The sequence below is a fragment of the Taeniopygia guttata genome, chromosome 3 (assembly GCF_048771995.1).
Source record: "Taeniopygia guttata chromosome 3, bTaeGut7.mat, whole genome shotgun sequence".
NCBI lineage: Eukaryota > Metazoa > Chordata > Aves > Passeriformes > Estrildidae > Taeniopygia > Taeniopygia guttata.
Window position 1 is genome coordinate 82,018,875 of NC_133027.1, and position 14,689 is coordinate 82,033,563.

The window sequence follows — 14,689 nt, forward strand, 5'->3', positions numbered from 1 at the left end:
GTGGTTGTCTTTCCAGTCCAGGCATTGCCACATGATAGCAATCTGAGCTTGGGAGTGCCCTGCAGAGGAAGTGATGAAGATGCAGCTTGCAATGCACTTTTCACCTCATATCTCCTTATACAGCAACATTTCAATATTGTTTTTTTATGTGAATGGGGAAAAAAAAAACAAAAAACACCTTACCTTTTGGTGTCTAATGTGGTTACTGCAAAAAATCAGCTCACTCTGCTCTGGAAGAGAAAAAGCTTCTTTAATGTCTGTTTTCAATATGTTATAGCAACAAATGGAGGCAGTTAAGAGGAAGTAAAGGGCACTTTAACCAAATCCCTGGAAGCCAGGCTGAGTGGGGCTTTGATTTAACCTAGTCTTATGAAAAGTGTCCCTGCTCATGGCAAGGGGGCTGGAATTAGATGATACTCAAATTCCCTTCCAAACTAAAGCACTCTATGATTCTGTAAGTACAGTCTTCTAGTTAGACAAGATTTTTCTAGTGCTTTGGCTGGGCTAATTCTAAATGTTAAATAATAGTTTCTTTGGCTTCTTTTTTTTTTACAGAGCTGCTTCACAGGCACTTAAAAACACTTACCATCAAGTTATTTTCCTAATATTTTGCCACCAATTTTCTTCGTAATAGAATTCTATTTTTGCTAATTTTAAGATTCTTCTGGAAATCTAAATTCTTCTTCACACTTGTGCACTTCAAATATCTGTAGACTTTATTGTTACTTTACAAAAATAATAGTAAGAATGAGATGATAAAATTGCTATGCATTAAATATTTCAGAACAAGGTAAACCAAGCATTTTTGTAAACATGATTTTCAGATAGGTTTGATGAATTTTACTGATTGTAGTAAAAGACTTTTCTTTGACCTTCAGATGATCTTTAGAGAAGCAAGCAATTCTTACACAAGAAAAGCAGTAGTAATTTAGATGCAGAGATGATGTCGGGTTTCCTTTTAGGTAAACAAGCTATGATAGAAGAATGACTGGAGTTACAATGTAGAACTTTAATTCTGTGGCAGGCTGTGTTGGATTTTCTTGATGGCTCAAGTAGATCTTTTCTAAGAGAAAAATTATGCTGATCTGAATGGTGTATATTACATTTTTGCAGTGGGGGGACTGAGGTGGCAGTTCTGTCTGAGTACCAGATCATCTGTCTGGTGTATTTATCTTTTCAAAAAGCCACAGAAAGCAGACTATCTTTTGTGTAAAAGAGAAACAATTATTTTATTGTTAGAGCAAAGATAGTGGCCATGAGAAAAATAGCTTCTGAAAGTTAGTTACAGCCTATAATAGAAGTCTGGAAGACACAGCCTGTGTCTTCTTTTTCATAAAGCTGTATATATTGCGAATGTATTTTATTTCGAGCATTTAGATAAATTTACGATTTCTGTATCTTATATAAAAGCATGGCATTTCCACAACCAACAGTATGAAAGTCGATGTGAGACACAATAGAATGGAAATCATTATTTTCAGAAAAGGGCAATTAGAGAAAAGGGAAGGAGAGTCGTTGCAAGAGTTCTTACTAGGACACGTAAAAAATTATAAATACAGATACCTAGATGGTGCTGATACTGCATTGCTGTGAGTTAGGTGTAGGTTTGATGTCCAGGACTGAGATTTATTCTTGGGACGGAATACATACCTAAGATGTAAAGAAAGAAGTAAGCTTGTTTTTATGGTTTCATTTTCCTTGGTGTGTTAAACCAAAAGCCACCATATTGTGTTGAAGTATTTTTTAGACATCAGTTTGGAACCAGATTCTTTCTAGACTTTATCTTTGATGCTGTCTTGGATGAAGATACCATTTCCTCACTAGCCCTACTTCTTGATCTTCAGCTGATGTTTGCAAGGTGCTAAAACAGTATTTGTTCATGTAGATAATTAACTGAAAATAAATAGTCTTATTATGCATTGATTTCTCTTTGCTCTTTAACAGGCAGAAGAAATACTCAGGCGGGAGTTAGAGAAGAAGGAAACACCAGCATTTTATTGTTTGCTTGGTGATGTTCTTAAAGACCACCAGTATTACGACAAGGCCTGGGAGCTTTCCAGGCACCGCAGCGCTCGCGCCCAGCGCTCTAAAGGCCTCCTCCATCTCCGCAACCGGGAATTCAGGGAATGTGTGGAGTGCTTTGAACGTTCAGTACAGATCAACCCTATGCAGGTTGGGAAATTATGCACATACAGCTTTGGTTTTAGTTCATGTGTTCAATTTTGAATGATGACACGTCTTTAAATGACTGTTCTGGGCACAGTTACCAAAATAAGAGTTTATTACTATTCTTAGCAAAATTTTCACCATGTACTTGGAAGACTGGCTAATACTTGGAAAATGGTAGTGTGAAGTGAAGACATCCTTTTGCATCCAGGTCTTTGCATGCAGGTAAATCGTTGCCTGTAGAGCTCTTGGAAAGAAATTTTAACAAGATGAAGCCATTGCAAATTAATAACTACCATGAAATAAATTATGAACAAGGTATAAAGGAAAACAGTTACAAGAAGAATGCAGATTTCAGTGAAAGTTTCCCTTTGCCCTATCTGAGTTTGCCCTGACTTTGAGGTACAAACTCTCATCTCTATATTTCACAGAAATATTCTTCAAGTGTTCTGGTCTGTCTTGTTCTGGAGTCACTGAGAAGCACTGTGTTACGCTTGTGATGACAGTAACTTGTATTACAACAATGCATCAAAATTGAAACCACGGTGAAAAGAGTTCTCTTGATGAGGCTGGTTTCTCTTGCTGATCTTTGCAAGCTATTCTGCAGACAACTTTTGTAGTCTTGTTTCAGTTTCTCAGCCACCAGATCCCATCCCAATAAGGTTCACCCTGTGGAAGGTCTTCAGAAGTTGAAAAAGCTTTGTGGTTGTTTATATTTATAAATTGTGCTCCTCATAGCTATTTCTAGGTCCATGCAAAAGCAGAGTATTCCTCCTTCTGTTCTTTGTCCCTCAAAGAACACTACTGAAGCTGCTGTTTTAAGTTCCATGTGACTATCTGGACTTCTGCTTTAGAAAGATTTTAAAGGCCTCCAGACTTTCAAGTAATTTTCATGAAGCTTTTTTTTATGTATTTTGCTAACGTATTTTATTCCAATGAATCAGAGTCCTATTCTTATTCAAATGAACTCCAGATAACTTATAAACATCATTAGAATGGAAAATAAAATTACCAAAAATGCCCACAAAATATATATTTCTCAGATAGGAATTTTATTTAAATGAAGAGGACTTCCAGATAATAAAGGGTTTCAGGAGATGGCCTACAGGGTCAAAACTGAGAAATATTCTGCTGAAATGCTTTTTTATTTTGTATCATATCCAAAGACATTTAGAATGAAAGGAAATCCAAGAAAAATAGGCCAGTCTATATAGGAAAGTGAACATTTCCTCCTCTTGTTGCTTAGGAAGCTCTTTTTAAGATTCAGTTGAATTGTTTCAAACAAACAGATTGAGCAGCTAGATAGTGCAGATTGACATAACCATCTAAATTCTATCTGTATTCTGTAACTACAGAAATTAATTGTTTCCTGTTCCAGGGCATATCGTGGGCCAAATGCAGAGTGGAAATTGATTCTAAATGCAAGGACTTTACCACAAGGAAAATAATAATAAATTATTAACTTGTTCCCAGAATTGTGAATAATTTATCAGGTAAACAAAGACTCCCTATTACAAAGAAATTCTAATTTTTTGTGATTATTAGAAACCTTTCTGAAGGAAGAGACTTTTAGACTGCATCAAGTGATTCCCCAAAATACGTGATGGATAAAATCATTCTCTCTCAACCCTCCTTTAATCTTGTGTACTTTTTAGCCAGCCAGTCAAGCATGGTTGAGAGCTTTGAGGTAGGTGTTTGCTATATAAGCCAATCACTCAATCAGTCTTTGGGCAATCCACAAAGAAATTAAAGCCTTGCAGTTCAGATATACCTGAAACTTGTGCTCATTAGCACTGCTGCTCACAGAATTGCTTGTTCTTGTACATGACTGTGGATGACAGACACATTTCTCTTGTACTTTCACTGAGCATCTTGCAAGGCTTGACATACAATTCTAGGGGTCGAAGAGCTCCCACAGTCAGTTCTCCAGTGGTGAAAGCCTGCACAGTTCAGAAGTGAGACTGTGCTGCTGTTGCTCATTGGATTTATAAGACGTGCAGTGACTGTTTTTCCTCGCACCCTTTACAGAAGCACTGTTTATCTTGTATCCTGAGCTATAAAGTTGGAACTAACCTTCAATTTCATACTTGATCACTCTGGTCTCTGCCCCCGCTTTTCCTGTCCAGAAGTTACTGACCTAAAAAGAATATAAAGGGAAGTTAATGAGATAGCAGCCATATGGGAGTTCTGGTGGACAAAAGAGCCTTAAAAAATTAGATTAACTATATGGTTATTTACTATTAGGTTTCCTGCTGAAATTTGAGAAACATAGCTTTTCTCTTCATGTGGAGTTTCTTCCTTGATTGATGAGTTTATGAATCGTGAAAGTGACAGGTTGACAATGCTGAAAAGCAGGTTTTCATGTTTGCCCAGACCAGATGTAGTTGCTAATTCTATCTTCACCTATTTATCCACATGCTCTAGGGATGGGCCATCCACTTACACCCTCATAAGCAAAAGTTTGTTCAATTCTTTTCTTAGTGTCATGAAGCTTGCCCACCAGGCTGTTGGGTCTGACAAAGATCAATGTCATGTGTTTGTATTTGGGGATCTAAGCTTTGAAGCAGATTAATTATAAATTTTATAGCAGCTAAGTCAGGAGCAAATATAAGTTGAGTTTCAGAGACAGGAAAATGAGTTTGAAGTGAAGAGAACTGTAAGAATGCTTGCTGCACTTTGCAATTAGTCTGTAGAGGTAAAAGCTCCTTGTGTATGAGCCAACAGCATTATCCTCAACCCTCTAGAATCCCTGATTTGAAAAAAAAATTAAGGTAATGTTTTTGTGTTTAAATATTTGTTACAATTTCCTAAGGAGAACCTGAGTGATCAGAGTTGGTTACTTCAGAACTAGTACCTAAAACACAAGAGAATATAAACATTAAACAGACCCCTCAAGAAGTAATATGTTGTTGTGCAATATGGAGTTAATATAACCTGGTTTTCCATCTTCCTTTTCCCAATCTCTTTCCCTCTCAAAAAAACTTCCCAAGAAAAAGTGTTGGTTTTGTTTTGACCTTGGCATATAGAATGGAGAAATGGCTGAATTTATTGCAGTAGGGTAGTAGTACCTGGACTGATTTTGCAACACCTTATAAAATGTCCTGTTTTGTTTTGACTGCATGCATTTAAAACACATAATGCTGTCAGAAAATGTTCTGTTAATGTACTTAGGTTTAATAATTTTCTTAATTATGAAACTTTTATAAAAGGTAATACTGGTTAGCTTGCAGTTCTTTGAGAATTAACCATGTGGCAAATCAGGAACTTGCTGTTGAAGAGCTATGAAAATTTATTTTGCTGTAATTTATGCCATTATCGGATACTATTTAGAGTAGAACAGACTATTTCAATTGGAAGGGACCTGCAATGATCACCTGGTCCAACTGCTGACCAGTTCAGGGCTGACCAAGTCAAAGCACATTTTTAAGGGCATTGACCACATGCCTGTTAAACACTTGACAGCCTTGGGGCATCAGACACCTCTAGGAAGATTTGTTCCAGTGTCTAATTGCTCTCTAGGTAAAGAAATGCTTTCTAATTTCCAGTCTAAACCTCCCCTGGTGCAGTTTTGTACCATTCTCACACATCATACCACTGGACAGTAGTTCTGTGTGAGCCAGCAGTGAGCCCTGGCAGCCAAGAGGGCAGCGAATCCTGGGATGCATCAAACACAGCACAACCAGTGGGTCAAAAGAGGGGATAATCCTGCTATCTTCAGTTCTCACCTTTAGCACTGTGTGCCGTTCTGGGCCCCACAATTTAAGAAGGATGTGAAGATCCTTGAAAGCATCCAAAGGAGTCTACAAAGCTAGAAAAAGGGCTGACTGGAAGGAACATCCTGAGAGGAGAGGGCTTGTCTAATTTGGAGAAAAGGAAGTTGAGACATGATCTCAGTGTTCTCTACTGCTCCCTGAGAAGGGGGAATGGAGAAGAAAGGTGCTGAGCTCTCCTCCCTGACTGAATCTTTATTGATGAGAGATATTTGGTTGTAACAACTAACGACTTTAAATGCAGGATTACTGAACTGGTAAAGGTCTGTTCTCTGTGCAAGGCATTATTTAAGTACATTTCTGTCTCTAAACATTACGATAGAAACGTGAGATGGTCAATATTCTGACAAGCAGAAAGAACTGTAATTTTGAATTGATCCTGTTTGGTCATTTGAGATGTATTTTGTAAAATGTGATTACCTTGAAAAACATTTTCTAGTGTTTATCATCTGACCTAATTATAATAGTATAAAGTGAATGTGGATTTTTTACAAATGAAAGCCTAATATGCAAACCTCTAAATTACTATCCCTTTGTTCTGAAAATGGACTGTTAAAGAGCACTTCACAAATGGTCAAATGGTCTTAATGCAGTCAACACCTTTGTTTATCCATATTTATTAAAACTTTGAACCTAAAGTTTTTCTCTAATCAGCATACAGGATACTATTTTTTGCAGTACAATACCATCATAACTGAAGATGGGTAAAAATCAACAAGAGTTGTGTGTTCTTCCAGGGCAAAGTATTTATTTTGTGCTGAAATATCCATGTATGTAGGTAACCATTATTTTTTTCTCTCCAGCTAGGTGTATGGTTTTCCTTGGGCTGTGCATACATTGCTTTAGAAGGCTATGAAGGTGCTGCCAAAGCATTTCAGCGCTGTGTGACATTGGAACCAGATGTATGTACTTTTGAACAAATGATTCAGATGGCTTATCTAAAAGCAGCAAGGATGTTTTCACTATAAACAAGCAAAGCAATAATAAAAAACATGTTTAAACCTTAGCCCTTTGAATAAATTAAGCTTGTTCATGAAGGATATATTTTTGTCATAAGGTATCATAAAAATACCCAGTACTTAACTTTGTCCAAGTATGAGTGTGTGAATGTTAAAATATATTTGAAAAATTCCTTTATGCTTGCACACATTGCTAAAACAGACAAATGGGAATGACTAAATTGTGAGGAGAGCTACAAAGAGAGAAAACAAAAATTACATTAAAATATTTAGTTCTCTAAATAATCAAATTCTCATTGAAAAAAAAATATCAAGTTCACGTGTAACAAGTAAATTTGTAACTGTATATTTCAGGAGCACAGGGAGAATGGAGCTTAGCCATATTTTCAGGATGCAGGGAATGCATGTGTACAATACTGTCGTTTGAATGTGCATTGAGACAGTGAAGGTGTCAGCTGAATTACCTGAGAAATACACTGACAATACTTTTGCCAAAAGGCCTCTAAGACAGCTTGTTGCTGTCTTAGAGTTAATGCCATCTACTCAATAGAAACTGTTGTTACTCATTCTTTTCTCCAAGAGAAAAGCAATGAGAGATGACAGAGTATTCTTTTCTCATTATTATAAAATGCAATAACTTCCTTAGGGGGGAAAAATGTACATACAGATAACAATTGAATTCTTACATTATAGATTTTTTTGTTGTTGTTGTTCAGTGCAGTAAATTTACTTCCAAGTAGATATTAAAACTGGGTTCACTTATCTCTCTAGGGCCTGTATTTAATTGTATTTGTATGACCAAGCCAGCTGACTTCTCAATGGGTTAAGTCTGGGGTTTTTATGAGTAAAAGGTGCTGGACTGGCTCTCAGTTGGAAGCAAAACCTGTCTTTATACATCTACATCTGTAGCAATGTAGTGATCGTTTTCATGAATTAAGTCTCAGAAAGGTTTCCCAGCATGAGTTAAATGCTGCTTAGGCCACGGGATAGACTTCAGTACCAGAGTACATTTCATTGCAGTGCTCAGACTCTATTCTTCAAATTTCTAGTTGTAACTTGCTGAATTCAGTGATGGGGCTTCACATTTACAGCAGTGTCAAGCGAAGGGCAGGAATCATCTCTGCTCATCTCTGCTGGTTTTACCTGAGGTGCATTAGGGGACATCAGATCACTTTTGTCCAGTAACAGAGAGTGGTGCAGTTTAAGTAGCTTCCAGCTAAGGAAGCACTGACTTTTCCAGCAATCCCAGCTAGATCCTAGAAGAGGATACCTGTCTACAGCTGAGGCTAAAGGCAAGAGCTGACTTAGTGTATTGCAACCACAAGGCAGTTAATTGATATTTATATACCTGATTGTTGCTGATGTAGTCAAATATTGATATATTTCCATTTTAATATAATCATTTATATTTCGATGCAATATTTTAACTGCCACATAGAAGGTATGTGTCAATTTGTGTGATTAGCAAAATCAGTGATGTTTGGCAGTAGTTTCACTTGTGTATTTTTATTGAATAAGCACAATATAAGTGAATAAATTTTTTGGTACTTCTCCTTTTATCATTCTAGAATGCTGAGGCCTGGAACAATTTATCAACTGCTTATATCAGATTAAAACAGAAGTAAGTACATCAAAAGACTTAGAAGATATTGCTTCCAAAACAAATAACTGTGGTTTCCTTTTTTTTATTGACATTGAGTTTTTTTATTATTATAAGGTGCTTAACTCATATTTTGCAATTCTCAGCCCTTCAGTTCTCTCTCCCAGGTTGAATTACTGGTAACTATTTCATTTTAGAGGAAATAATTTTGTAACTTTTATACAAGTCGCAGCCTCTCTCTACCCTTTTTTCTTGTTAGGTGTATTTATGATGTAGTAAGTACAATGAGTGCAAAATAGTCATAATAAAGATGAATAATAAAAACTACTTTGACCATGAAGTTAAGAAGATCGGTCCATTTCAAGCAAACCATTTATTCAGACCTATGTCATTTCATAGGATATTTTCCTCTGTAGATTTAAGGGAAAACCAGACAGTTTGGCTTTTATATACAAAAACAGATGGAAATCTGTACACATATTAGCAGGCTTATTCTTTTCCCTCAAAACTAATGATTCATACAATAAGCTTTCACCTAAGTGGATTGCCACTCTTATTTTGTGTTTTGTATTTCAACACAATGTAATAAAAGTTTACCTGCAAGACTTAAATATTTAAGAATTTTCACATTATAACTTCTTACCAAGAATGAAGCAAAAGAACAAGATAAATTATTTTTAAAAACCTTACTTGAAATCTGACATCAATTTATATGGCTACATAGTCAGAAGGCAAAGTAAAAAAAGAGAGAAAGAATAGTAAACTTAGGTAAAAGTGTAAATTTATAAACATACTATGGGAGCAGGAGGGAGGAGAAAATGAAGTATTACACAAGGCTAAAAAGTAATAGAAAGCAAGAGTTTGTTTTAACTTTTCAGTAGTTCCTTCTGTCTTCAGCAGTGCCTTGAGCATTCTTGTGGTGGTTGCTCCTTCTTTTCCATACAATTCAAAATGTCAGATGTTTAGTGTACTGGCTTATACTTGTTTCATGAAAGTATTTTTAATCAAAATAATTTTCTGTCTGTTAATCTGCTACAAGGCTGAGAAACTACTGAGTGATTAATTTCAGTTTACTGGTTTAATTTTATTATTTTTAATCTACTCTTGTGATCTAATATGCTAAGTACATACAAAACTTGTAACCTATTTGATATGGTAGCAAAAGCAATACATTGGGGCATGTTACTGAGCTTTTTTTTCCACAAGAATCATGTACAGTAAGTTTTAAGTGATTATTACGTGTTGATAGCCGAGTGTAGCCTATACTTGCTGAGGAATAGCAACTTCTTTGATTATTTGTGTAGGCACTTATAGGTCAAGACTGTGTGAGCTAGTTTAACTCTCTCAAAACAGAGAAGATCTATAGCAGTACACTTTAATAATTTGTGTGGGGATACGTAAGTTCTTATTTTTCAAGCCTGCCAGAAGAAAAAAAAAAAAAAACAGTGGAGTGAGGATTTTTAAAAAAAGGAAAACAAAAGCAAGATATTTAAGTTAATAGCTTTCTTTCACTCCCTCAAAAAAAAATCCGGCTTTACTCCAAACAGTCTTTTAATTCAGGCCCCCACTCATAGATTGTGGATTTAGCCAAGGCTTGGCAGAGTCTCACACAACAGACAAATATAACATAAGTACATTTTTTTGAAAAGCATATGCAAGCAACTGGCTAACACCCAAAGGACGGGGGTTTTGTTGATTTTTGGGGTTGTTTGCTTTTTAAGACTAAACAAGTTCTGTGTATTCTGAATTTTCTCCAGAGAAATTAATTGTGATGAAAACAGACTCCTTGGTTTACTAGCAAAACTACTCTGGTTGCCAGGAGGTCTTTGAAATCTAGGTCTCACATTTCTCAGAATAAACTGGGACTGGCCTACTGTCCTTCATATGAAAGATTCCTGCTTTCCAAGACCAGATAATGCATTTGGGCTGCCTACTGTTTCCTGTCTGGGTATGAATTTACTTAACTGGTTAAGGATACACCATCATTATGTGATTGGTTAAATACACAGGGGATTGTTTTGAGAATCTAGAGGGTTTTATTTCATAGCAAGAGTGATGATTTGTGGAACACTATTTCCATCCCATCCCTTTGCTATCTTGACTACATTTCACATTTCCATCTTACTGGCATCTGCCCTCCGCATAGCTCACTGATTTTCAGGAGGGTAGGGGAGATGATACAGACTAACCCTACAGATGGCGAAGAGCAGTTGCAGAAACAATACATGAGTCAGGCAGAGCACCTTCCAGCCTGTCAGAGAGTTGTGGCAGAACCCAACTTCCATTGTAGCACAATCCACAGAAGGAACAGGACAGTCTTCTTTTCTAATTTAATCTAGTAAAATCTGGGTCTGAAATCCTTTAGTAAGATTGTTAACAATAGAGAAAATTCAACTGTTTGCACATTTGTTCATCAGCATCACACCTATCAATATGTCAGACGAGAGAGAAAAGGGGAGTGGATATTGGAAGATCCTGCATATGGACTGTTCTGCTGTAGCTATGCCAAATGACCTGTTCTCCTCTAATAATTTTGCTCTATCAGTCCACTCTCTTTTTGTGTATTTGATAACTCTTAATATCATGGCCTTAGAGTGGCAGTTATTTATGTTTTTCCATGACCAAGCTATTTCAAACTTCTAATGTCCTGATTGACTACTTAGATATTACATTGACTTGGCTGGGATGTTTACACTCTCTTGGACTCTCTTTTTGAAATTCAACCAACAATTTCTTTGGTCTGTCTTTCGTTAGAGAAAACTCTTTTAACAACTTAGTCAAGCAATACAGAGAAAGTGAACTGGCCATCTTTATATGATATTTACTAAGAAGAGATGTATTGTTATGCCTTACCAAAGAAGATTTTTTTACCAGCCTAGGAAAGCTCCATTTCAAGTCTTAATTTAAGGAATCCATTCCTTTGTGGTTTTTTACACATCATGGCTGTCCAACTCTTCTCTAGCAGGGTTATTTTAAAGTTTCACATTTATTGCAATTTTTGGTGGTATGTTGAAGGCTTTAAACAGTAAGCTTACAAATCTTACCAACACATGCTTCAGATGGCATTTTCTTATCAGAGGATGGCATTAGTGCTGTCCTTTGGTAAGGAAATGGTCAAAGTTGACTGCAGTGGATGCATCAAAAAAACTAAAGATGCTTTGTAACTTGATGATGATTTTATAGGAATTGTGGTGTCCACCTTTATTCCACAATGCTCTCTACTGTCAGTATGAGATGGGTTAGGCTGGAGGACTCTAGTACTGTTTGGGGCCATTCTGACACATTTGTACTGAGCAGCACAGCATCAGGGATCAGAGGGTGTAAGCCTTCCAGCTGACCTAAGGATAAAAATGGTTTAAAATGATGGGCTTCTGTGCAATGGATATGCATGTTTGCCGTGTGCAAATGTTTAAAATAAATATGATTTAAAAATGTGTGAATAAGTAAGTCAGTACCATTCTGCACCTGTCATGAACTCAGTGATTTTTAATTTTTTAATGTGTGTTACAAATGTGTGTTTTTTTAATTTTAATTTTTTAATTTTTTAATGTGTGTTACTCATGCAGCATGAGTAAGATTGTTTTCTCATGGTTCCAGTTAAAAATTTGGAAAGGAAAAAATTGACAGAGATGGCAAAATTATGATAGATTTTAGTTTTTAAAAAAATTTCAAGATCTAAGAGAAGTTACCTAGTTCAAACTACAGAGTGTACTGTTGTGTATGAACTAGTACAAAATAATTTGCAAGAGAGATTAAGGAATTATCAGTATTGTAAATTATGAGCAATAACTTTTGCATGGCACTGTGTTCCAAGTGGGATTTTTTAAATAAGCAGTTTTTTAGTTGATGCTATTCTAACTGATTCTAGTGTCGAAATCTTCTGCAATAATTTCTGTTATTCTTTTATTATTGATTAGGATCAAAGCATTTCGAACCCTCCAAGAAGCTCTCAAGTGTAACTATGAGCACTGGCAAATATGGGAGAACTATCTTCTCACCAGTACAGACATTGGAGAGTTTTCAGAAGCAATTAAAGCTTATCACCGGCTCATGGACTTAAGAGAAAAGTACAAGGACACACAGGTGGGGAAATTTTCATATTTAGTCATCCTATATGTTCACTGATTTTTGTTAGAGACACAGAGATTGCTGATAGCTGCTGATAGTGGTATCAGTAATGATAGTGTACGTGCCAATGAAGTTAAGTAGGCAGGTGATTTAAGTTTTGGAGATTTGGACTCTGAGAATAAATATTTAAAATGAAACTGGACAAAACTGAAAACCTTTGCCTCCAGATTGCCTCAGACTTTGTGAAAGCACACATGTGAGTTTTGCAGATTCAAAACCTATTTTTATATAAAATGCAGTGCATAATCCCATCTTTCCATGTTGTTCCTGCATATCTTGGTGTCAGAAATAATACCAGTTATTTGGATTAAAGAAAGAGAAGTTTTTCCCATGTGTTGGAGAATTCCATAAATGAGCCTTTGAAAGGGAACTGAATGCATCCTGGTTATAATATTGATTCTTAATAAACTTTTAATAAAAATTCTGTAGTTCAGTTAAGTTAAATTTTGTGTTTGTGAATATTATGTTCTAGACAAAATCCAGAGACCCTATCTTAACAGCTTCAGCTGGGATGCAGCCTTGACTGAAACCAGGTCCTGATCCTAGCAGGGTTCTGCACACTAAGTGAAACTGGCAAGGTGAATCTGAAAGGCAAGCCAAAGAATCTCTCAAGGAGAATAATAAAGCACCTTCAAGAGCCTTTGCAAAATTAGCAGATCTGGTTGAAGAACTTATGAGCTCTTAGGGAGATTGTGTAGTACCAGGGTAAGAGGAACCAGCTGCTGCTGCTCATGGATCCCAGAAGAATGTTTTGTTTCTTGTCCCATAAGAGGAGAAAAAGTAGCTTTCATGGATCTTGGGAATTTGAGTCCAGTGATGAGGAGAGAGAGCAGATAGAATTAGTTAAAACTGTTGAAACATCTCATTTGTTCATGGGGAACAGGGATGTTAAATACTTTTTTCACATTACTTTTTAATAATAAATTATACATGAGTGCAATGCTTATTGCTAGTAAAGGCAGTCATGCACAGGATAACATTTTGTATTAATAAAATCTTTCAGGGTTGGTATAGCTAAACATTAAACATTAGCACTCAAGAGTGTCAATGGAGAATTATGTTATATGTGGTAAAGATTAGTGTGTTTGGCAGCTAGAGTACTGTAGTACTGGTGGGGCCTGTCATGGAGCATCTTGTAGATGGTTGGTTTTTTTCAACTAATTTTTTTCTCAATTACTACTTAAAATAGCATTTTTAGGAGTGCTTTACCGTATATTTAAAACAGACTGACAGCTGACTGGGAGTAGAGGTTTCTACATATATTTGCCCATTTGAGATATTTTGAGATGATACAGAAGCCTATTACTGTTATTTGTCAAATTTTATGCAATATATTTTATTAAAGGATTTAAGGATATTGCTTGTATTAAATTTCTATTTTTATTGCATAACTTTTTTTATCTTGTTCTTATACATCTTTTATAACTTTTGCAGGAGTATATATGGCATCTTTCCTAAATTATTTTTGCATCATCTTTTTAACTTTGGCTTCTGATATGTGTTTTATGGGTTTCATTGTAACTTCTAATACAGTTGCCTCAACTAGGAGGCTTTTACTAGTTGCCAAGAAAAACCTCAGGGCCCAATTACAGAATTTCAGGCTTGAAACAATTATCTTACAAGGAGGAGGAGAGTATTTCTGTATCAAAAGAAAAAAAAAGCAGATAAAAATAAAAGCTTCTGCTGAAATTGTTTGCAAAGTTCACCATTAATTGGCAAGCCTCTCCTTTTTTCCAACTGGACTGTTTGCAATAGGGATGATCCGTAACCATCTTCTGCAATTGTATTTTGACAATGTGAAATCATGAACATGAGTAAATGAAAACATACACCATTGTTTCCATTCAACATAGTATGATCTTCTCTCAAGTTATATTTAGTATTTGTAGTCATCACAGATTTTAATTGATAGACTACTAAGCTACATGACATAATGGTGAGAAACAAAGTAGGAATTAAAAAAAAAAATAAATACATACAGGACTGGAAGAAACAAGTTGAGTCATGATTCCAGTTCTTTGTGAAAACCAACTGCTTTTAGCATAATAACTGCTGCAGAATATCCC

General features: G+C 35.9%; 1 protein-coding gene across 3 annotated transcripts in view; it reads left to right on the plus strand.

Annotated features, from left to right (window-relative positions):
- Window positions 1–14,689, plus strand: part of TTC27 (tetratricopeptide repeat domain 27) — a 114,181-nt gene that overhangs the window by 87,073 nt on the left and 12,419 nt on the right. For all 3 annotated transcript variants that reach the window (XM_004174637.5, XM_072927212.1, XM_072927213.1), the window contains 4 exons: window positions 1,945–2,172; window positions 6,740–6,838; window positions 8,464–8,516; window positions 12,413–12,578. In XM_004174637.5, the coding sequence (XP_004174685.2) occupies window positions 1,945–2,172; window positions 6,740–6,838; window positions 8,464–8,516; window positions 12,413–12,578 (546 nt within the window). The remainder of the gene's footprint in view (window positions 1–1,944; window positions 2,173–6,739; window positions 6,839–8,463; window positions 8,517–12,412; window positions 12,579–14,689) is intronic.